This window comes from Pteropus medius, unplaced genomic scaffold (genome assembly GCF_902729225.1).
Source record: "Pteropus medius unplaced genomic scaffold, Ma_sr-lr_union100, whole genome shotgun sequence".
Lineage (NCBI taxonomy): Eukaryota > Metazoa > Chordata > Mammalia > Chiroptera > Pteropodidae > Pteropus > Pteropus medius.
The window spans coordinates 14,895,049-14,919,165 of NW_024352784.1; the positions used below are offsets into that span (position 1 = coordinate 14,895,049).

At 39.3% G+C, this 24,117-nt stretch overlaps 1 protein-coding gene across 1 annotated transcript in view; it reads right to left on the minus strand.

Moving 5' to 3' along the window:
• The window catches only part of RAB38 (RAB38, member RAS oncogene family), a 44,771-nt gene extending 23,135 nt beyond the window's left edge, over positions 1-21,636 (minus strand). Inside the window, exons 1-2 of the mRNA XM_039848302.1 lie at positions 21,308-21,636; positions 2,926-3,206 (exon numbers count right to left, since the gene is read on the minus strand). Of these exons, the coding sequence (XP_039704236.1) occupies positions 2,926-3,206; positions 21,308-21,509 (483 nt within the window). The 5' untranslated portion in view covers positions 21,510-21,636. The remainder of the gene's footprint in view (positions 1-2,925; positions 3,207-21,307) is intronic.
• Between the last annotated feature and the right edge of the window lie 2,481 nt (positions 21,637-24,117).

Genomic DNA, 24,117 nt, shown 5'->3' on the forward strand with positions numbered 1-24,117 from the left:
AAAAGAAAAGAAAAAGAAAAAAAAGAAAGAAAAGAAAAGAAAAAGAAAAAAAAGAAAGAAAGAAAAGAAAAGAAAAAGAAAATCAGATGTTTATCACTGGACTGATTATGAAGTCACTCAAGACAGCCTTGATTGTTAGTAGGTTCACTTTCTAAGAGAAAGGTCTCTAAGGGAAATGTTCCCTGATCCCAAATGTAATCAAAGAATGAATCAGTAGCTGTCTCCAAATGCTGCCATCTTAGCGTCAGGCTGACAGTTTGATCTGGGCTTCTGTTTTGTAAGTGTGGTAATACTATCTTCGGAAAGTAAGCAGAGCTTTATCAGATGTTTTAAAAAAGACTTTTTGAACAGTTTAACACTCTGGCTTGTCAATGCTGCAGTATTATTCCTGAGCTCTTACGTGTTGACTTTGAATGCTAATCTGGCACCAAGAAGCCCTTTTCATTATTAAGACATTCGGAAGGGCATTTCGATAGCAGTATATTTGCAGAGAAGAGAGACATTGAATGTGGGTTCTGCCTTTTACTATGAGGCCTTGTACCCTCCGGTGATATTAATAGTTGAGTGCACTTTAGGCCTGTGAAATTCCCTCCACCCTCTCTCTGTACAAAGCTTCTCATCAAAGTTTACATTTGCAGGGATTTACAGGATTAGAAATCCAGTATGTAAGTATGGTGGGTCAGCCAGGCCTTAAGTTAATGAACATCATGCCCATAAGCAGAGTCTGACACCACAACAGTTGACCAGGGAAAATCAGAGTGAACTGAAAGAGGCCTAGAAGGTCTTTTGTCCCACAAGCAATTTCAACCCTCCCCACATATTCATATGCTTCTTCCTTTCTTTTCTTGCTAGCGCTTATTCACTATTCGACACCCTATATATTTTACTTATGTTTTGTTATTGTTATACACAAAGTCAGGGTTCTGTCTGTTTTATAAATATGTCTACTCCTAGTGCTTGGTAACTACAGGTGTTCAACAGTATTTATTGAATGAATCAGTAATGGAAGAGTACTCTCCCCATGTAAATGAGTCATTCAATCTAGTTTGCTCAAGTAATCAATTGAGAAAAGTGGTTCTCCAATATATTACTCTTTTACCTTTGCCCCTAGAAGCTTCCAGGCTGGAGAATGACTCAGAAGAAAGGAATCTGAAGGAATATGCAGGAGCTGTAGAGTAAAATCGAGTGTGGGGCTAAGGAATCAGAGAATAGGTAAATTTACCCATATTTAGGAATTTTTTAAAAAGCTAGACTAACGTTCAAGAAACAGATCATTAAAAATGAAATATTTCTTAAGGTTTTATAACTTAATCATACCTGTAAGTTTTGCTCTACCGTCTCTCTTAACAACAATAAATTCTTCAAACAAACAAACTAAAAAGGTTCAGTGACAGCAGAAAGTAGAAAATGATACTGTCCTAAATCAAAAGAAGAAGAAAGACAAGGAATTAAGAAGTAATGACTTTGAAACATAAGGCCAGCTTAGAGAATGCACAGAGACAAGGCAGGCACTGAGACTCTCCATGAAATGGCAGAAACAAACAAAATTCCTACTATGACAGAAAAAGTGTCATCACCATCTTCTCCTTCTTCTCCATCATATCCAATCCAAGCAGCTGCTTAATCCTGCTGGTGTTCATACTTTAGTAATATTCTCAAATCAGATTTTTCTTTCATATCCTAAAAGCCATTACCTTAGTTCAAAGCCTTGTCATTTTCCCATAGTAATGCAATGTTACTATGTCTCCAGGTTTACCTGCCTCCCACCTATCTTTCCCTAGTCCTCAGAACAAATCTGACCATTTTTACTCTTCGGTATAAAACCAGAGGCTCCTCTCCAGCCCATTAGAACAAATCTGACCATTTTTACTCTTCAGCATAAAACCAGAGGCTCCTCCCCAGCCCATAAGAATGATTTCCACTAAAGTTATATTTTCAAACCATTCTCTAATGATGTATAGAAATATTCACAATAAGCCCTAAATGTGAATTCCGTAAGTACAAAGGTAATGCCTATCTTTATAGCTCAACCTTGAACAACTGACACAGTTTCTAGGCACCACAGCATTTAATACATGTTTCACAAATAAATAAAGATATAAAATATGCAGAATGCAATCCTAATAATGTAAAACATATTTATATGAAAAACATTTATTTTTATTTTATTTTTGCATTCTATTTTAACTTTCAAAATTTACCATGAAAGTTTTTTCTTCTCTGTACTGAGATTCAACAATACAAACAAAAACAAAACAAAGGGAATAGAACAAAAACCGTGCACCTGACAAATCAGCAGCGTGGGGCATAAAGGGAAGTACAACACCCTCATGATACCACCTTGGACTCTTCATCTACCTGCTCTGACTCTGCCCTCACTTCCTACCACTCCTCTATCCCCTGGAAGAGTGAGCGGTGACAAGCCACACATTTCTTCACATTTCTATCTGCCATCTCCTCTCTCACCATACTATCTAGTATTCCCAGCATGGTAGTCTGTGTTCTTGCCACCTTTTTATTTCTAGGGCAAAGCACAATTTCCAGTAAAGGACAGCATATTATATGTTGATGTAAATTAATTCTAAAATCATACTTATCTAATAGGGTTGTTGTGAGGACTAAATGAGAAAATGCATGTAAAACGTGCCTGACACATAATAAGCACTCAATAAACGAACATAGTTATTAACTATTATCAATGTGATCATGTAGTAGTTACTTTGCTCCCTTAGCCACAATCATCTTAAATTGTGGATAACCTGCCCACATACTCATCCTCCTGAAATGAGAAAGAGCTTAAAGCAGTTTGGGAACTATAAATCACTAAACAAACATTGATTATTATCATTATAATTATGAGGATGATTACGTGCCATTTTCCTTGTGAGTCTTGCCTACAGTAAGTTTACAGTAAGGTCACATTACCTTTGCTGATGTTTCAAACCATCCTACAAAACCGTGCTCCTTGCAGAACTGGTCCATCTTGAGGCCATTGTTCATGAGCATATCCTTCCCCTGGTCACATTTGTTGGCCAACAAAACCACTGAAACTGGTTTTCCATTAGGGAGACTTAACTTTGAGTCCAAATCATTTTTCCACTTTGTCACTGCTTCAAATGTAGCTGGCCTGGTGACATCAAAGACGATAAACGCACCCATGGCTTCGCGGTAGTAGACCCTTGTCATGTTTCCAAATCTTTCTTGACCTATCACCAAAAAGAAATAGAAATCAAAAACTTATTATGATTGTAAACCAAATCACATAGTGTAACCTTATGAAGCCTCCAGCATGAGCTGATCACTGAATAAAGTGCTTCTTTGCTTTTTTTTAAAGAATGAGCTAAATATGCAATCATGCAGCTTTGTTCTCGATCTTTGAGTCCAAAGGGGATTCATTCATTTAACAAGTATTTATTGAAACTTTTGTATTCCATGTAATGTTCTAGAACTGTGCTAATACAGTATTCCACTAGCCACATATGGCAATGTATATAACATATAAAACTAATTAAAATTTAAAATTCAGTTTCTCAGTCACACTAGCTGGTCACATTTCAAGTGTTCAATAACCACATATGGCTAGTAGCTACAGTATTGCACAATTTCAATATAGAACATTTCCATTATCACAGAGCATTCTATGGCAGGGGCCTCCAATATTTTTGGCACCAGGGACCAGTGCTCCTATGAGAATCTAATGCCCGATGATCTGAGGTGGAGCTGAGGCAGTGATGCTAGGGCTGGGGAGCAGCTGCAAATACAGTTGACACTTCGCTCACTTGCCTGCTGCTCACCTCCTGCCATGTGGCCCGGTTCCTGACAACAGGTCACAGACTGGTACTGGGTCCCTTGTTCTATGGGACAGCACTGTTCTTAATAACTGTGATACAATGATTAGAACATGAAAATCTCTGCTGTCATGTTATGGAGCCTACATTTTAGTGGGATAATAGATTATAAATTATAAACACAGTAAATAACTAAATTATGTAGTATGTTTAAAAAAAAGGACACCACATTCAACTCCAATTACAGGTAATCATCATAGCTACATTTATTGTATGTTTACTAACCATTAGAAATGTGATTTATGTAAGTGATCATGAAGGTATAATTATTATCGCTATTTTTAAAGTAAGAAAATTGAGATTTAACGAGGCTAAGTAACTTGTTCAAATTATATAGATTAATAAGCTTTGGAAGTAGAAATTCAAATCAGAGCTTTTTGAATCCAGAGTCCTTTATCAACACTGAATATTTTCAACTACTAAACCATAGTTATACTAGCTCCTCTCCAGGTTTATGTGCCAGGAGTGTCCAGTCCAACTCACTTAAATAGATAACAGATATTTACATGACAATGCCAGTCTCTGGGCAACATGCCAAGAATTCACCAGTAAACTAGCTGACCTCTACCCTTAAGTAGTCTACAATCTACTGAATAAAGAAAGTTCTCTGATACAGAAAGAGGAGAAAGGGGGGAAGGATGAAGGAAAGAAATAAGTAAATAAGTAAGTAATAAAAAAGAAAGAAAGAAAGAAAGAAAGAAAGAAAGAAAGAAAGAAAGAAAGAAAGAAAGAAAGAAAGAAAGAAAAGAAAGAAGAAAAGAAAGAAAGAAAGAAAGAAAGAAAGTTTGGCCTTACTTAGACAAATTCACTAAAATCAGCTCTGCTCTGATTCTTAATTTTTAAGTGCATAATGGCAAGTTTCTTAAACACTCTAAGCTTAGCCTTCTTCACTTGCAAAATGGCAATAATAGAGGTACCTCAAAGGTTGTCATGAGAATGAAATGAATTAACATATGCAAAGCAACCAGCACAGTACTTTAGAACTACCTGGTATTTGAGTTTTCTCTCCTTCCTCCAGTATGTTAAAAATTATGAAAGACAATATGATATAGGTAGTGAAATCATAGTTTCAGACCAGACTTTACAACAAAAAATTACAGGTATTTCAGCTGATTAACAAAAATGAATAAAATCCTATCCACTGGTAGGATTCTGTCACTCTGTCCACTGGTAGTTGCTGAAGACAAGGGATAATGAAGACTGGGTTTATATTTTCTGAACCAAAAAACTCCAGAAGTGTATGACCAGACAAAGATCTTTTATTCTAAATTGGGAATTTGTGTTCAGAATCTTATAAAGTTAACTAAATTAAAACAAAGTTAGATATGTATTCAATAAACCAACTTAGAATGAAATGCTGAAACAGGCATGTATCTGAGAACATACAGGTCAACAAACCTCTAAGAGCACTTAGACTTAACTTTGAGCTCAAGATTTTATGATGATGAGTTTTAATTCAAGTTACCAAACGCTTTTGTAAGTTGTTATGTTCATATTGGCATTAGCGTTGTGGATTGTAAGAGAAAATGATCCATCCATAAGCCATAACTGGTCTGTAAAAATGTATAGTCAAAGGTTCCTGTCATCCTGTGTAAACCTGTGTGCTCAAGCATGTATCATTGAAAAAATATTTTGTCAGGGCCAGCAAGTGATGATCCTAAAACATTTCTTACATGTTGTATACTACACAAACAATTTTTCTTTAATGTTCACAGTCATCCAGTCAATGAAAGAAGGATATATTATATATATCACATGACATACAACTCTAAACTTTCTTTCTTCTCAAATGAGTTTTACATTTCTTTTCCTTTTTTTTTTTTTTTTTAGTTTCTGATGCAAACAGTGATCTCTTTTGATGCCAGTGAGGGTAGCCACAACACTTCAGGAAGATGAGAAAAAAAGCCCTCTGTGATCATTCATGATTCTGAAGGCCTCTAGGCTTTGCAAGGATATCTTATGATCCCTTTCAGGGAGCTAATCAGATGAAGGACAAAGTCATGGGTTATTCAATAATCTACTTGTCCAGAGGTTTTCATAGCAGAGTAAGGCAGTCCTCAAGAGGAAAGATTTTACATTTCGAATATATGGCGAAGGGTCATTTTTGAGACTATGCGAAAAAGCAATTATATAAGTTTAACACCTTCATAGGAATTCAAAAAGGGAAAGAGTGTGTGTGTGCGTGTGTGCGTGTGTATGAGGGTATGTGTGTCAGATGAGAAACAAGAAGAAAAAAGCATGTTTCTAGAAAGAAAAGACCTTTGTTTTTGAGGTCACTGGGCCAGCAGACTTGGAAAGTTTGTTTTCTTGGCGTTCCAGCAAGAGGTCACATTCAGACCAGGGCATTTCTAACGCTCACATTCTATCCTTCCTATCCTGTCAGCTGATAGCCCTCTCTGCTGTTTCTTATTAAAAGAATGAGAATCATGTGACTTTTAGTGAGTGCCTACATATGGGCAAAGTGGAGACCTGATAAATTTATCATAGGTCATTTACTTAAAAAAAAAAAGTCCATAGTTGAATAATCTCTCTTGAAGTTAGATCATTCATTCAACACACATTTACTGAATAGTGAATACAGTCCAGGCTCTGTGTTTTGTGCTTGAAATAAATAGTTTTCTGTCCTTGAGGAACTTTGAAACTAAGAAGTGTCATACTGAATGCGTGCACTGAAAATGATCTAATTCACCATATAGGTCCCTGCTTCTCTTAGTCTCTAAACACACACTCCATAGCCAGCTTGTGGCTCATGATTCAGCTTCCAGCTTGGAGGGATATTAAATGACAAAGCAATCAGCCGAATCACAAAAAATACAATGGTTCTACATAGTAACAATGTGGATAACCTCGCTACTGAAGGCACTAACTCAAAGGGTCAGAAGACACGGGTCTTAATTTTAATCACTGGTCACCAGTGCAGGCTTAGACAAATGTATTTCTCTCCCTGAGACCCAGTTTTCTCATCTGTGAAATGAAGTTGTTCTCACTGATATCCACAGTCCCTTCCTGCAAACATGCCTTCTAGCTATGATAGCACCATTAAATCAACACTTGTACCTCTGTCTCAATTGCCTGAAATGGTCCATTTGGTGTCAGGGACTCCGTTAAAAATATACACAAGCAACACAACCATAATGTGTATTTAATGATATTTTCACTTGGTAATTAATATTATATAGATGCTCTCAGCGTGCACAACCAAGCAGTGAATATTCTCGACAGGCATCAAAACAAGAAGTATGTTGGGAAGTATGCTGGGTTTTCTCATTGGTCAAATAAGGAAACTGAATTGGATACCCTAAACTATTGCCTCTGGCAACACCTTTTTTATCAACATCTCCCAGATGCAGGCGTCAAAATTTGTACCTCTTTTTCTTCCTATGTTTTCCACTCTGGTTCCTGGTATTGCTGTCTACACTGGCACCCAGAATGGTACCTTCAAGTCATCTTCCAACTCCTTCCCAATCCCCATACCCAAAGGGTCTCCAACATCCTACCAACACTTCTATTTCAGAAGTGGCTCTTGATCTGTCCCCTGCTCTCCAACAGCATTGCCACTGCTCCAGTTCAGGCCCTTATTGCTTCTCACCTGGACCCCTGACAGCTCCCTAATGTCAGCTTTCAGCATCTCAGTTCTCATCACTCCCACTCTCCCTTAAAATAAATATAAACTCAGGTCTTCAGACAGTTGCCATTTTGGCAGCACAAGAAATCACCTGATGAGTATATATCCAAAGAAAAAGAAATTGCTACCTTAAAGAGATATCTGCACATACATGTTCACTGGGACATTATTGACAATAGTCAAGACAAAGAAGCAACCTAAGTGTCCATAGACAGAAGAATGAATAAAGAAAATGTGGTACAAACACTGGAATATTACTCACCATAAAAAAAGAAGGAAATCTTGCCTTTTGTGACAGCGTGGGCAAGTGTTATGAGAGCACTACGTTAGGAAAATAAGTCAGACAAAGAAAGAAAAATACTGTATGATTTCTTATACATGGGCTCTAAAAAATCCAAACTCATAGAAACAGAAAGTACAATGGTGGTTGCCAGAGGCTGGAGATGGGGGAAATGGGGAGATGTTGGTCAAAGCGTATAGACTTCTAGTTATAGATAATAAGTTCTAGGAATCTGACATATAGCATAGTGACTATAGTTAGCAATACCATATTATATACTTGAAAGTTGTTAAGAGAGTAGATTTTAAATGTTCTCACCACACACATACACACACACACACACACACACACACACACACAGAGGTAATCACATGAGGTGACAAAGGCATTAACTATTCTGCAACAGGTATCAAACTATCACACTGTACACTTTAAATTTACACAAGGTTATATGTCGATAAACCTGGGAAAAAATATCTAAGGTATTTATCAAATACCCATTCCAGGGCTACACTCCTCAAAGATTCTTATTGTGTTGGCTTTGTAGGGGGCCCAGGAATCTGTTTTTATTTTAAGCACTCCCTAGGTAAAGTCTTAAAACTCTATTTCTATCAGAATCCACTTTCAAAATGTAAATATTATCATTATGCTTTGCTGCTTTAGCGCTTCAATGACTCTACTTAAAAACAGACACATTTATTAACACTACACATGAAAAATCGTTGGCTCCAAACACCTCATATCACTTCCTTCAAAGTGCTTCATGGACAAACCACACTGAATAACTTGTTCTTTGGAAAACACATCCTGTATTACTCCCTGGAATTTCTAGGGTTTTTTTCGCATCTCTGTTCTCAAAGCCTGAATTCCCTCCCCATCTCTCCTCCCACCCTGTTCAATGAAATCCTAAGCATCCTCTCATTGTGCCCTGAAATGTCACACATTTGTGTAACCTCCCCTGTCCTGCCAGCTGGAATCAGTGACTCCCTTTTATGACCCCAAGAGTGTTCTTTATCCTATGCCATTCACACCTACCATGCTGTGTATTCATGCTTCTAACTCCAACATGGCATTGTAAAAACCTAGGGAACAGGGTGATCATGTTTTAATGTTGTAAATCTGAGGCCTATTTCTCCATCTTTTGGATCTAGTAAGAGCTCAATATACTGCGGTAGAAATAAACCAAAACTAAGATTTCTTCCAATATTCAACATTGTCATGTCTTCATGAACTAGTCCTGCATATGAATGTGCTTATTCTACATTCTACTTTCATTTCCAGTAAATAATCAATAGGTGTTCAATGATGATGAAAATTAACATTCTAACAGGGTTATGTGCCTATCTGTTGCAAGAAGTTTCAGACTAGAATATTTTTTTTTTCATAATCATTCTCATCTTCTTAAGAAATACTACCTTGTAACCAACTTACTCTATTCCAAAATATATATGCATATATATTTTGGGAGTCAGTAGAGCTAAATGTGTCAGCAAGATATGCTCTTTACTTTTAGGGAGTAATAGTACGAAAAGCAGGAAGATAAAGCCAAAAATAAATATGGACCTTGTACAAGGGCCTTAAGAAAAAACAAACAAACAAACTATCCAATTGATAAAATGATTAAATAGCCACTGAATTTATAATGGCTTAAAACGGTTTTGAAGGCTCAGGGAAACCCATATTCTAGGATCAGAGTCAGGCTGACATCCTGGTGAGCAAGATTCACTCCAGTTTTTAAGATCCCATCTGACCCTCTGCTATGGTTCTGAAACATCTTCATCTTCTTTCTTATCTTCTTTCTTCTCTTCTCTTCTTTCTTCTCTATCAAATCACTGACAGAAAAGTGTCAATCAGTCACCATTCTTCCAAGTCACCTAAGGCAGCGGTCCCCAATCTTTTTGGCACCAGGGACCAGTGCTCCTTTGAGAATCTAATGCCCAATGATCTGAGGTAGAAATGAGATGGCGATGCTAGTGCTGAGGAGCAGCTGCAAATACAGATGAAGCTTTGTTCGCTTGCCCACTGTTCACCTCCTGCTGTACAGCCCTGTTCTTGACAGGCCTCTGACCCATGGCCTGGGGGTTGGGGACCCCTCACTTAAGGCTTATATCCTGAAATTAACCTTGTGTAATCTTCCCCTACAAAATTACTCGTCTCCCCCTACAAAATTACTCGCCTCCCCCTGAACCAAGTTTCTGCAGACCCATGACAAACACTGCACTCTCTACACAATAAGGGTCACTGAGTCTCCTTATTGAGTAAAGGAATAACCTGTAATTCTTTATCCCCTCCCAGTGGATACCTGCAGACTTAACAAGCCTCTAAGAGTCATCCTCTGTCATGTTTCTTGCATTCATCATTTTCCTTCCACTCCCACTGAAATCACTTTAGTTAGGTCTGTCTCATCTCATTCATTTATTTAACAACAACAAAAAAATCTGAATACTTATTATTTCCCAAGCACTATTCTAGCAACTATTAAAAAAAAAAAAAGCAATTGAAAATCCTTGCCCTCAGTAAGCTTATATTCTAGTGAAAAGAGATAACCAAAAAAGTAGGCAAGGGTACATATAATACATTATCTGGTGAAAAGTGCTATGGAGAAAAATAAAGCAGAAAAAGAGAAGAGGGTATGTGGGTATCATTTGAGTAAAAAAAGAGATAAAGGAGCAAGCCATATGGATACTTAGGAGAAGAGGGTTTTAGACAGAGGGAACTGCAAGTACAAAGATGCTGAGGCACAAATGTGTCTGGCAAGTGTTTGGAGAACACAAAGGAGAGGACTGAGCTAGGGGAAGAGGAGTGCATGCTGAGGCAGGCAGATCACAGGGTCCAGACTGTAGATAGTTTGGAGCTGTAAAGCAGATGCCTTTTATTCTGCAGGAGAGAGGAAAGCACTGAAGAATGGTGAGCAGATGAAAAGCATGAAATGACAGGAGTAAATGGTTAACTATGGCTACTGCACTGAGGAATGACTTACAGGAGTCGAGGTTGGAAGTGGGGAGTTGATAATCTAGGCAAGAGATAGATAATGATTTAACCAAAGTGACAGTGGTGAAGGCGGTAAATGCTGATCGTTTTATGGATATATTCGAAGATGAGATGATAGATGGGATATAGATTATGATATGACTCAAGCACGACTCTCAAACTTTTGGGTTGAATTATTGAAAGTATGAAGTTGATCTTAGCTAAGATTGAGAAGACTTTTCGAGGTGAAGGTTTCATGGAAGTAGATCAAATTCTGACAAGTTTGAGATGTCTGTTAGACAGGTATGTTAGGTAAGTAGTTGAATATATGAGACTGAAGTTCCAGGGGTGGTCAGGGCTGAGATTTAACTTGTACTTGAAATTCTGTACACCTCCACCAGTTTCACTTTTCAAAGATCTGTTTTCACCCTATCGTTTTCATAATTAAACACTTTCAGGAACCCACTACTGCCTACAGCAGGTACCCAAAACTGAAGATGCTGATAACATCTTATGTCACACATATGAGATTTAAAGTAATTTGAACTACTTCCCAACAGTTATGAATTGGAAGATATCTAATAAAACAGATATTGGAATGTCTTGAAAACTCATAACATTCAGAAATACGGGGTCCACATTATATAAATAAAGTTTAGGAGTTAGTTTATTTGACCTGACCAGTACCAAACACACAATATAAAGAAAAAAAAATTGCTGAGATGCTATTCCTTTAGCATTGTTTTATATGACAAAAACACTGCCTTAAATTTGTGTTTTTATACTGGTTTTATGAAAATAAGTCTAACAAAATATTTGGAATTCGGTAAAATTTCTGTAATTTTATTTTAAAAGAATTTCTTGCTATTGATCCGTTCTTCTTATAGTAAAGCTCTTATGAATGGTTATCTAGAATCCCATGTTTGTTTCTTTGCATTAAAATACCCTTAAACAGACTTGGCCTTGTTGTACTGCATCCATCTAGCTGTATGTGAAGCTGTGTCGAGAAACAAAATGGGAGCCAGGATTATGGGAAAGCTTTGGTCCCATTTCCTAGGGTGGTCCAGTACTGGCAACAGATTTTTCAGAAGCTTTTGAAAGATGAACAAGTGTTTGCCAGGCAAAGCTCATTTATTTTACCCCTGGGCTCCTATGTAATTTTCAACGTTGCACACTTTGATCTACAGGTTAAAGGCTAACCCTTAGATAGAGATCAGAGTCTTGCCCAAAACTATGCCTTGTAAGGCTCTGCTAAATTCTGTTTCTTACTCTCATTCATACTCACTTCATGGCACCCTCACTGGGACATACCCTCCCCTTTATTCTCTACCTAAATTCTACCTATTCTTTAAGGTTGTACCAAACCTTATCTTCTTGGATCCTTTTCTGACTACTTGGCCCCACATTCAACTCCTTCTCCCTCTGTACTTACAGAGCACTGACACTGTATTACTTGCTTGCCCTGCCTTGTACTGTTTTTTATGTGCTGCAAACCTCTGCAGCCTGCATCCCTAATTATACTGGAGACTCTCTAAACCCACATGGAATAACTCAATTACTGTCCCCTTATGTCTCCATAGTACATACACTCTGAAAGGTTCTTAGTCTATGCTCACAAAGAGCTTGCAAAATAGAATGGAACTGGTAATAGGTAATACAAGTACTCTTTACATAATGAAGTAACAATTAATATCGACTTATTATTTGTGAGAGGGAACCCCAGAAGGGAGAGGAGTGGACTGAATAAAGCAAGATCTCTGACTCAACTCATTTACTTTTTATGCCTACTAAACTTCTGCTCGTTCTCAAGATTCACTCTGAAAAAATCTGTTCCCAATTCAGAACCACCCAAGCTCTTTGTGCAGTTTCTTTAGTTCCCCATAAACAATGACTCTCATTGCATCTTACCACTGGTCATCTTTTATAGGCAAATCTTACCTATATTCAACAAGAAGGTAAAGCTAGATGCAGGCAGTTTCAAAAGCTGAAAATGAGTTTCTACATTATACAAGATAAGTTTTTCATCGGTCATCTTGAGAGAGCAGATTTATGCAAGGCTGATGAGAAAGAAAGGTTCAATAATGAATCGGGATAACATAGACTTCAAAAAGTAGAGACTCAGAGCAAAAAGTAATAATTCTAGTTTCTCTCAGACATTTGAAATGATTGATTCTCCTCCTCTTAAACGCTTTTCCCTTTGCTTTCAAAACCTGCCTTTGCTTGGTTCTCCTCCTACATGGTGTTTTTCCTTTTCTTTGCTGACTCCACAGTCATTTCATTAAATTATGTAACAAATAACTCGTGGCAAGTTCTGCTAAAAATCACGAAGGAATAACTCATGGAAAGTTCTTCTAAAAATCACGAAGGAATAACTTGTGGCAAGTTCTGCTAAAAATCACGAATGATATTTAGAGAAGTACAAAATAACTGATGTATTGCTAAAGGGAGGAGTGCTAGAAGGGAATAAAGAGAAGATGCATGAAATTCAAGGGAGGAAGTTACCACTGGAATGAGAGAATTAAGGAAATCTATGCAGAGAGTTGCCCTTTCAGATGGGTCTTAAACATGAGGTAGGATTTGGATGTGTAGAAATAAAGGGAAGGGCATGTGAACCAGCAAGAAGAGCAGGAGCAAAGGCAGAGGCAATAAACATGGAGCATGAGTAGGAATAGCAAGGAGTTCAAATGGCCAGATTTTAAGCCTCATAATGGAGGGTGAGGGGCAATTATATTAGGAATGCTATTTGAAGCCAGACTCTGGATGACTCTGGGTGCCCATAGGGCTAGGTGCCTACCAAATTCGATTACTTTTGTGCCCAGTTGCTAAAAAACAGTTATTTATTATTCAAATCTCATCATTAATAAATCAAAAAAGCCTGCATTATAATCCCAGTTCTATCATTAACTAGGATGATGGGCCTGAGAAACTAATGTGAACCTTCTTTTCAAAGCATAGCTCCTCATCTGTAAAATAAAGGATTTGGTTTGATGAGCCCCCTAAGTTTTAACTCTGTGAAAATGACCTTTCAAGAAGCAATTACTTCATATACTGTATCTAAAAATCATAAAGATACAGTTTGGTCATTTGACCTCCAAACAAATGATATTTCACTCCAAATTTTGAAAACTTCATTAAATGAACAGTTTTTAAGAATGGTCTTTAAGGTCACTTCTCAGTTTTTATGGTGAAAAAAATAATAGAATGCCACCTTAAGTGATTATCATATTTACTGATTCTAAAATGTATGCATTTTTATATGTCGATGTTCATAAAATTATGAAATCTTTCAAGCATGAACAAAGTTTATAAATTTTGTTTTATTGAAGAATTTTTACAATAATATATCTTAATTAAAACAATAATGAACTAGGTGACTGAAAAACTTTATTGAACAAATACTCATTGAGCACCAACTAGCAAGTTCCAAGTACTATCCTAGGACCTAGGTTACACTGTGGAGGGAAAAGACATTCCAACGCAGTAGAAGAAAGTCTAATCTGAGGTAAGCATGGGATGTTATGGGAACAGAGAAACAATGTCTCCCTCAGTCACAGGGGTTCAATGGAGACTTCTTGAAGGAAGTGAGATTCTGAAAGTGATGGGGATCCACTGAAGGATGCCAAACTAGAATACCTAATTGGAGAATGATACTATGCTGAGATGTCTCACCCTTGTGGATTACAAACTGATGGGTGAGAAAACTTGAGGAAGGGATGGGTATTTAGGAAGCTGCTACAGTAGTTCAAATGAGTGGTAAAGACCCGGCTACTAAAAAAAGGAATAAAGTTATTTTTCAAGATAGGATTTGATTAACACCCGAGGGAGTGGGGAATGGTGGAAGTTAAAACCTGAGTTATTGTCAAAGAGTAATTTAAAATCATATAATTTCTTAACCAAATTCTCAAACAGCTGAAAAAAATTAATTAGTGGAACTCAATCCTTTGGAACCTCAAACAACAATTACAGATATGACCTTGTCTAGTAGAGGGAGACTACTCTAGAACACCAACCTAGAAGATGAGGATCTTCCCTTGACAGAATAAAACTGATTTCTACCCCAGAAGTGGTAGGGCCACCATATCCTTCCAGGAATTTGCATCTCAGAATCAAAGAGAGTGAAAGAAATAAAAAGAGTTCTCTCAATGGTTTGAAGGCTTTGCAGGATTCCCCAAAGTTAATCACGAGAAGAGGGGAAGAAAGGCTTCTAAGCCTACCAGGAGACAGCTATTCTCAAAACTTTTTCAGGTGTGCAATGATTCTAATGTCAACCCCAGTGACTGCTGAACACCAAACCACTTTTATTGAACAACCAGTATGTAACAAGCACCATGGTCTACTTACACTTGGCCCAGTTTCCTCACCTATAAAACTGGAAATAGCAAGACCCAGTTCCTAGAATTACTGTAGTGTTTAAACTGCAAAGATTGCCATGACAAACTGATAAATGGAAGGAATCGTCACTCTTAATCGTTAGCTTAGCATACATGTTCCATCTTGACTCGCTGCTTCATTTCACCAGCTCTCTCCTCACACACGGTGATCTCTAGCTAGGCCAGATCCCCCACAGTCCTCATGGTGCCTTCTCACCTCCATGCCATGGTTGAGGTAAGCCCCCTTTTTCTACGTTCTCTTCATGCCTGCCACTTCCCATTCAGAGTGCTTTCAAAACAGTAATTAAATAATTATCTCCATGATTATCTCTTAAAATCTTTATACCCTACTAGACTATCAGATTCCACAAGAGCAAAAATTATTCCATTTCGTTTCCCCTAAATCTCTCTGCTTATTGAGTGAATGAATAAATTTTTCCAGGTAAGATCTTATACCTCTTAAATCATCAAGTTTTAAAACTATTTGGATACAATGCAGTAAAACAAAAACAATATTTAATGAGACCCTCTGACCCTCAATGAGAGTAACTGTGTTCCTGACAAGGCCACAATGAGACAGATCCTGGGTTTCCTTTTGACATGGCCAAGCCTCAAGGACTCCAGTCACTTTTCACTAGCTCAGACCCCACAAACTCCTCCCTCAATAGCTCCATGACTTAGAATCTGTCCTCCTCCTAGTCATCAGCCCTCCTATTACCTCACCCCACCACTTCAATTCTTCTCATCATGATATCTATAATCTACAAGCAATTGGAAGCCACTAAAACAACATCCTAGGAAGATAAACTTGACCTTGGTACACATAAGAACTAGAGGAAGAGGAGACCAGAACCAGCCAGCTGGCTATGACAGCAGAACAGTTAAATCATAATAGTCCCTGGTTGAGGGCAGTGAGTGGCAAGAGAGGCATAATCACAATCTGACTTGGAGACTGATGGTGTGGGAGAATCAAAGGAGAAAGAGAAAAGATGACAGAGGTTTCAAGTCTAAGTGACTAAGACAAAGGTAGTATAGTTAACACAAACCAGAAAGTCCAGTGTGTGGGGAAAGATGTCCAGTTTAGACTTACAAATAGTATCCTTTACTACTTAACTCATTAAGTGGGTTGATTGTAGATATTCTCTATTTGTATTCCTTTGTTGTCATTGTTTTCTTTTGTACTTTCCAATTTTGCTACATTGAGCATATGCTACTTTATTAATAATAAAAAAAAAACAATCCTGTTTTTTTATGCAACTCTGCTATGACATATTGATCTTACAAGATAAGTGAGATACCATAAAGAAGATGCTCGCACGAAGGCAGAACTGTAGGTTTGAAGCTCATAAGTGCTGCTTCTTCCCAATGCCCTCCTCTCAAACGACTTAGCTTTCTTTGGTCAGGCTACTATGTGCTCTCCTGTCAGAACTAGTCCTCTAAAACCTAGATGAAGGGACATGTCCCACATGCCTAATGTACATGCATCTATGATAAATGGAGATGCTAATGATTGGCCTGCAAGAAGCCCTGAGGAGTTTCCCCACACCTCCCTACTTTGAAAGTTCATTGTTTTGCTCCATGTATACATTATTTACCCATAAGCACATATCATGTTAGTCCGTGTGGTATTTAGAAAATCTATAATTATCCAGGCAAGAAACAAGGCAATAAACTGCCCATTGCCCAACAGAGAGCGGCCACTATTTGATGTGCTTTTCTTTCTTTTGCCTGACATAGTAGTCACCAAATTTAGCTCTTTCTGCATATCTAGATCTATTACATTGATATTTAAGACCCTTCTTCTAAAACTCCTTGGAGAAGTACAGTATTTTGAAATAGATACTGAAGAGATGATCAAGTCCAAACTCTTCCCTCAGTTGAATTCACAATGTGGAAGTATCTTCCAATCTGTAAAGTAACACACCACTGTGACCCAGATGAATCTCACAGCCACTGGTGTGAGGAGTCAGTGTTCCAGGGCTCCTGACTCTCTGCCCATATATATGCGTGCTAGAATACATATAATGTTGGCATTAAGCAGACCGTCCGTTCCTATTCAACTCTGCCACTTGCTAGCTCTTGCGACCTTGGGAAAGTCCTTCACTTCTCTGACTCTTGATCTTCTCTAATATAAAATAGGGTTAACATAACCTGCTCTATCTATACCCTCAGTTATGCTGAGAAAATTAAGCAGGAAAATGTATGTAAACGTAATTTGTAATAATAATTAAAACAACAAGAGTAATAGCTAACATATATTCAGCATTTATTACATATGAGGAACAGCTTGACATGAATTAATTCATTTCATTCTTTTAAAAATTCTAAGATGCAGATTCTGCTATTGCCCCTGGTTTATAGACAGGAAACCATGACAGGGAAGTTAAATAATTTGCCCAAGTTGCTTGGAATAAGAAGTTGAAATAAACTACCACATACTACTTGGGCACAGTGAGAATATACTAAAACTGATAGAGATGGCAAGAGATAAATAATACAAACATATAATATCACAGAAAAATCAAACAATTGCCATTTTATACATGGGACAGCTGAGGTCCAGCAAAGTTTCATGGCTTGCCCGATGTCAAGTGTTATATATTTAGAATATCTATAATTTAGAATATGTCTAAAGTATTCTATTTTTAAATTGTGAGAAGTAGAGCAAAGCTGTTAGGAACCTGGGTGCTGAATTCAATGGCCAAGTTTTAAATTCCAGTACTACCACTTAAACAGCTATTGTACTGAGATATTAAAAACTAAATATGTGTGGACAATTGTAATAAATGGTTAAGAAATGTTAGCTACTATTACTCTGTTCCCATTCCTTCAGCTAGGTCTCAAAGCACATCAAGAGTTCTAGAGAAAGTTGTTTAGTTCTCTTTGAAAGTACTAATAGAGTAATTATAGTATTAGAGATTAGAGAGGAGTAGGAAAAAAAAAATCTCAAGTGTGAACTTTTTGTTTACTTTTTTCTGATAAATCTATAAAAAGAATTGAACCTATAACCAAGAATCAAATTTTCAGAAATACATTTACATTCCATCTCCTTCCACTGTCTTCACAGTGGGACTGAATATTATCTAAAAACCAATCAGCCATAGGAAGGAGAAGGCAAAGATAACCCTTCCACTGAAAAAGTAACTCCTTTAAAGGGGAAGAAGGCATAAGCCTTGTAGATCGCCTATGCACCAAGCACTCACAAGACTATAGCCATAAAGAACATAGCTTGATTCCAAGCCAGACAGAACTAGGTCAGCTCTGGCTCTACCACTTATTAGCTGTGTGGCCTTGGGCAAAGTAACTCAGTTTTTCTCATTTTATCAAGAGCTTCTAAATCCAGAGCTAGCCCAGCTTCTCCTTTAGGGTAGAATCACTGGGACTCAGGGAGATGGCTGTCTCCTATAGGGTTTGTGGGATTCATCGAACTGGGTTCAAGGTCAAGTTCACAAGCCCTGAAAGGTACTTTCTGGTGTCTTTCAGGATCAGACTGGCGAGTCTAAGTGGCTATATGATATATATCATAGGAGTTTGTTGGACAAATGGGGCCCGACTTGGCATTGAACCAAATGAATATTGAGACCGAGCTAAGATTCCCTCTATAGAAAATGGATCTGATATTCCATCAGGACACGCAGATCTCTATCTCATCTATACTCCCAACTCTCTCAAAGTGAGGCCCAATAGCCTTCACTACCTGTTGCTTCCAGATATACACCAGAGTTGAACACAAAGGAGAGAGAGAAGCATTCTTATGTTTGAAGAGACAAGTTGAATTTGAAAGTACAATAAAGTAAACTTAACTGACTGAAGTGTGGGTGGACAGCTGAGGCTGGATTTCACAGGTACTCACTCCTTACGGGGTACCTATGAAGCCTGAAACATGTCAGTACTATGCTCCAGACATCCCAGAGTGGCCTAGCTTCTCCCAACCAGCTTTGCCTGCTGCCCAACTTCTAACTCAGCCTACAAGGCCTTTAGGCTGGAGGCTGCCAGAGAGAGGTTACCATAGAACATCAGAGCTCTGGGACAAAGGAGCTCCCCTACTGAGATGATGCACACGGCCATATCTGTAGAACTGACTTTCCCAGGCTCCTCAGACTTCTTGTCTACACAGGCTTCTGTGACTGTAGCCTTTACAGCAACCTTTGTCCAGAACCATGTCTCAGGAGGCATTTCTAAGTTTAGGAGTTAAATTGCTCATGACAGTGTGTTGTAATATGAGTAAAGCTAAAAAACGGTGCTGTTTTGGAACAGATTATATGGATAACATAGAAATCATCATTTATTAGGATTTAATCACACATTTATATCATATCCTCCTTGCCTAGCATTTATACATGCTCAAAAAAATAAATAATAGCTAGCGTAACAATAATCCTGGTTGCTCTCCTAAATAGTAGGTACTGTCACCTTTCGATGGCATTTCTTGGTTACTCATCTCTCATTGGTTGGGAGAAAGCATTCTGCTTATTTACAGATAAAATAACTGATCCCAAGAAGTTAAGGAACTTGCCTAAAATCACCCAGGACATATGGACTAAAACAAGGACTCAGACAGAGAGGCAATTTGACTCTGGAATTTAGGCTCTTAGGCACTGAGATCCATGGACATTATATAACATGCCTGAAGTCACATCCTCACCTGCATTTGACACAAAAGTCTAAATTACAGCTGTACTCCTTCCAAACAGTAAGTTACTTCTAAATCTGAGTCCTGGAAACTTCTCTCATCTGAAAGAGTTTTCAGACACTAAAATCCAGCAACGAAGTGTACAGACTCATAGTGCATTTTTTTTTAAATGAAAAGTCCAATCAGATAGTGGCTGATGATATACATCTTCTGGCCTCTGATAACCCCTGTGCTACCAGCACTGCTGAAGATGACTCTGAATGCATGAATCTGTCCACACGCCAAGAGTTTTATCATAAGACCTGGCAGCTGATGATTAAAGAGGCACTGGAGTCCCTAGAACCAGAAATGCCCTTTCAAAAATTTTCCACATTTGTTCTTGCTTCAAGCCATGATAAAATGTTTCCAGTCAACTGCACCGGCTAAAACGAACCTATTTTCTGAAAGAGAATCAGCTAATTTGGGTCCAGCACTTAAAAATGTTCTTGAAGCCACAGCCTATGAAACAAAGGTGAAGTGGGAATGTTTGAAGTGGTTCATCCCAGAATCCCAAAGAGCCTGAAAACTTCTGAGCAGGAAGATTCCTGAGCTGTCATTGTCGAACCTTTCTCCACTTAGCTGGGATGCACTGAGCAGAAGGGACTTGTCTAAATCCACTGAGCAAAAACGAGTGGCGGAGCCAGGATCTATAATGAGGGGTTGGGCATATCCAGGATGCAAATAGCCTCAATCCAGGGACTCAGTCTTGGAGTGGACGCTTTGCATCCTCACATCTGACTGTGCCTAACTCTAAGTACAAACTCTCAGAATCAAATTCCGATGTCAAACATTGTGGAGAAGCTTCTCTTTTTCCAGGCCTCTTAATGAAAACTTTAAAGTCAAATGAAGAAATTTCACGGTTAATGTCGTAAACCTTTAGACAAAACTGGCCCTAAAATATATACACAAATTCCTTCTAATAGAGAGCCAGAGAGAGAAAGAGAAAGAATACTTTGACCCCCATATGTACACAGAAACGTCTTGGGCTTCCTCAAAACAGAGAACCTCAAATTCGCTTAACTGAGGGTAGAACTGGGGGTGGAGAAAGTTGGAATAAAGTGAGCGGTTGAAGATAGGAATTGGTAAATTCCTCTTGCGTGGAACTCTCCCAGTTCCCACGGTGAGCCCGTCTAGGGGCTTCCCCTAGGTCGGCCCAGGCATGGAAGGGCGGGCTCAACTCTCAGGGTCGCGTCACCAGTAGGGTTGCCCGCGCCCGGAAAATGAAAACTGAATGCAACTCCAGATAGGTCTCCCTTTGCGTCCCTGGGGAAGGCCCGCGCTGGGCAGAAAGATCCCACCGGAGGGCGCGGGAGGGAGTCAAAGCAACAGCTCCACGCGCCAGAGTATGCGGTGGAAGTTTCAGCGAGAGCTAGAAAGATTTTTTTGTTTTCTTTGAAACCAAGTTTCCAACCCACTAGGAAAAGTTTCATTCGGCGCAGCGCCCGGGAGACCTGGCTTTCCTCTTGGCTACAGCACGCTTCCGCGGGACCCGAGACCAGCCGCAAAGCGCTCCCGCCCCTGGCCTCCTCCCTCAATGCTCACCTGCGATGTCCCAGAGCTGCAGGCGCACCACTGTCTCCGGGTCCCAGTGAAGCACCTTGAGCGCGAAATCCACGCCGATGGTGGCCCGGTAGTGCGAGGAGAAGTTCTGGTGCACGTAGCGCTTAATGATGCTGGTCTTGCCCACGCCCAGGTCACCGATTACCAGCAGCTTGTACAGGTGCTCCTTGTTCGGGGCCTGCATCCTGGCTGCCCGCCCGCCTTGCTGTGCCTTGCCTGCCGGGCCGGGAAGCACAGCCGGGGCCTGGGCGGGAGAGAGACTCGCGGAGCGCGAGTGCAGGCGCTGGGGAAAGGAGGTAGCGGGGCGGGGGCCGAGGGGCGGAACTCCACCCCGTCCTCCTGGAGAAACGCCCAGACAAGCGCGCAGGGGTTAATCCTTCTTCCTATCCGGAGCTGTGCAGACTGGAGGGACTCCCGAGGACTGGAAAGCAAGGGACTCTGCAACAGGTTTAATACCTGTTGCAGAGGTTATAGATACAACGCTTTACAGTTTCCAAAGAGCTTTTCTCGCCGGTGATACTGGCCATGAAGCTGTAAGGGGTGGGTTTTACTTTCCATGTTGGTGAGCGAGAAAACTGAGTATCGAAAAAGTTATGTGAATTGCAGGAGATGATAGTGACAAGCTGAAGACTGGGCTCCTGGGGCAACAGGCCCTGATACCATCCCACACTGTGAAGAGAATTTGGAAGAGAGACAGTGTCTAATACAGTTTCAGAAGGCAGGACATGTGGGCGAAAGTCCTGCATATGCTGGTTTTTGAGGCAAGTGATCTTGAGCAAGTCATTTGAGCTGCTCCAACCTCCTTTCTTCCTCAGTGTCCTGGTAATGGTAACCCTGACCTATCAGCATCCTTAGAATGTGAACACAGCAATTTCACATCTATTCAACTGTTACTAGTCTAACAAAAAATAATTGGGCTGAACCGGCGGAGGGCATTCTTGGAGGTTTTTAGCCTCTTCCTCTCCTACCCTAAAAGCTCTGAGCTACATTGAAAGACAAGTTAAACAACTGGTCAGATTATTTTAAGTGATAATAATAGCAAGTATCTATCCATCGCTTGCTATGTGCCAGTTTTTATACACGTGTCACATAATCATTCCAGCAGTCTTAAAAATAGAAATCATTCTTCTTCACGTTTTACAAATGAAGAGACCAAGGCCTACATATTTTAAGTAAAGTACCCAGGGTCAAAACAGGTAGTAAGGAAAAGGCTAAATTCAAACCTAAGTCTTTTGGTGCCAAGAGTTTTGTTTTGTTTTCATTCATATTTTTAACCAATATATATTTGTGCTTGGGATGATACAGAAATAACACAAAAATTCCTGGGCTCAAAATTTTAACTTTCTTGTGGGTGGAGACAGACAAGACAAATAAAAATAAATAAACACAATTTTTAATATATTAGTTGGTTCTAAAGTAGGGAAGGAAATAACAAGAGTTAGAATGGAGTTGATCTTTTAATAGGGTGACCAGGGAAGGCTTCACTGAGAAGGTAACAATACAGTACAAACCTGAAGTTGCTGAGGAAGTGGCATCATGATCTAGGGGATGAGCATTCTGTACCAAAATGAGTCATTTTGTGCCTGAACATACTGGGAAATGAGCAATGTCCACGTGATCTCATTTCATCTTTCTAATTGTCTTATGAAGTGGACTATTTTGTTCAATCTATAAATGAGGAAACTAAGACAGAGAGCAGCTTTCCCAAAGCCACACCAGTGTTAGAACTGGAATTTAAAACCAGGCCAGCGTGAAACCAAGAATGGAAGGTTTGGCACACCGACTGTCTTTCTGCCTTCTTCTGACATTCAGCCTACACAAGCCATCAACAAGCGAGGGATGCTCTATATGCCTGACCTGAACAAATCACATAACCTCTTTGAGCCTCAGTTTCCACATTGACAAAATGAGAATACTATTTGCCTTATTGAGTTGTTAAAATGACTAGAGATAATATATATAATGAAATGCAAAGCCCATAGTAGGTGTTGAATAAATGGTAGCTATTAATATCAGAGAGACAAGCTTTGTTGTCCGATATAAACACTGTGGGCAGGCATTATATCTTATCAGCTCTCTGTCCCCTCAGAGGGTAACTTAGAAGCTTTGCTCATAATAGGTACCAAGTGAAGGTGTGTAGAGTTGCACTGGTTTGTTTGTATCGAGTACTTAGATAAGTAGACATCATTCCTTGGTTTCTACCCACACAAGGACACACCAGGCAGATAATATCTAACAAGTGAGCCAACTATTCTACCTGCTTTAAGGTATTGGCCAACACTGTGGCTTTGCTTCGCAGGGAGGGGAATTCATGAACCTGAGGTGTTTAAGCCACTCTTAGAGCCTGCAAAATTAGGGATGATGACTAAATAAGACCCTTGCCAGACCTAAAATCTTGGTTCTGTAGATCTGAAAGATAAGTCTATTCTGGGCAAGGAGATTATGGTGGTAGAAAAAAGCTAGGAGTGAATATTTGAGACATAATGTGAGCCAGTCTTCAGTGTTATACCTGACCCAACTTCTTCACAGGCCCCAGCCTGTTTTCCCAACAGGTCCAGGCTGAGTCAGCTTCATCCCCACCTGGCCTCCTCTTCTGATCAGGAGAATGTTGGAGCACCAGATGTTTGAATTTATTGTGTAAGACAGGCGGGCCAAGATTCAGGTTTTCTGGGGGAGGGGAACTCTAAGCAAAAGAATATAAATTTAAGAAACAGGTCTTGAAACTTCAGCTCACTGCCTTACAGGAACAGCAGTTCCCTCTGTCAAGGACAGAGAGAAACAATGCTAAGCAA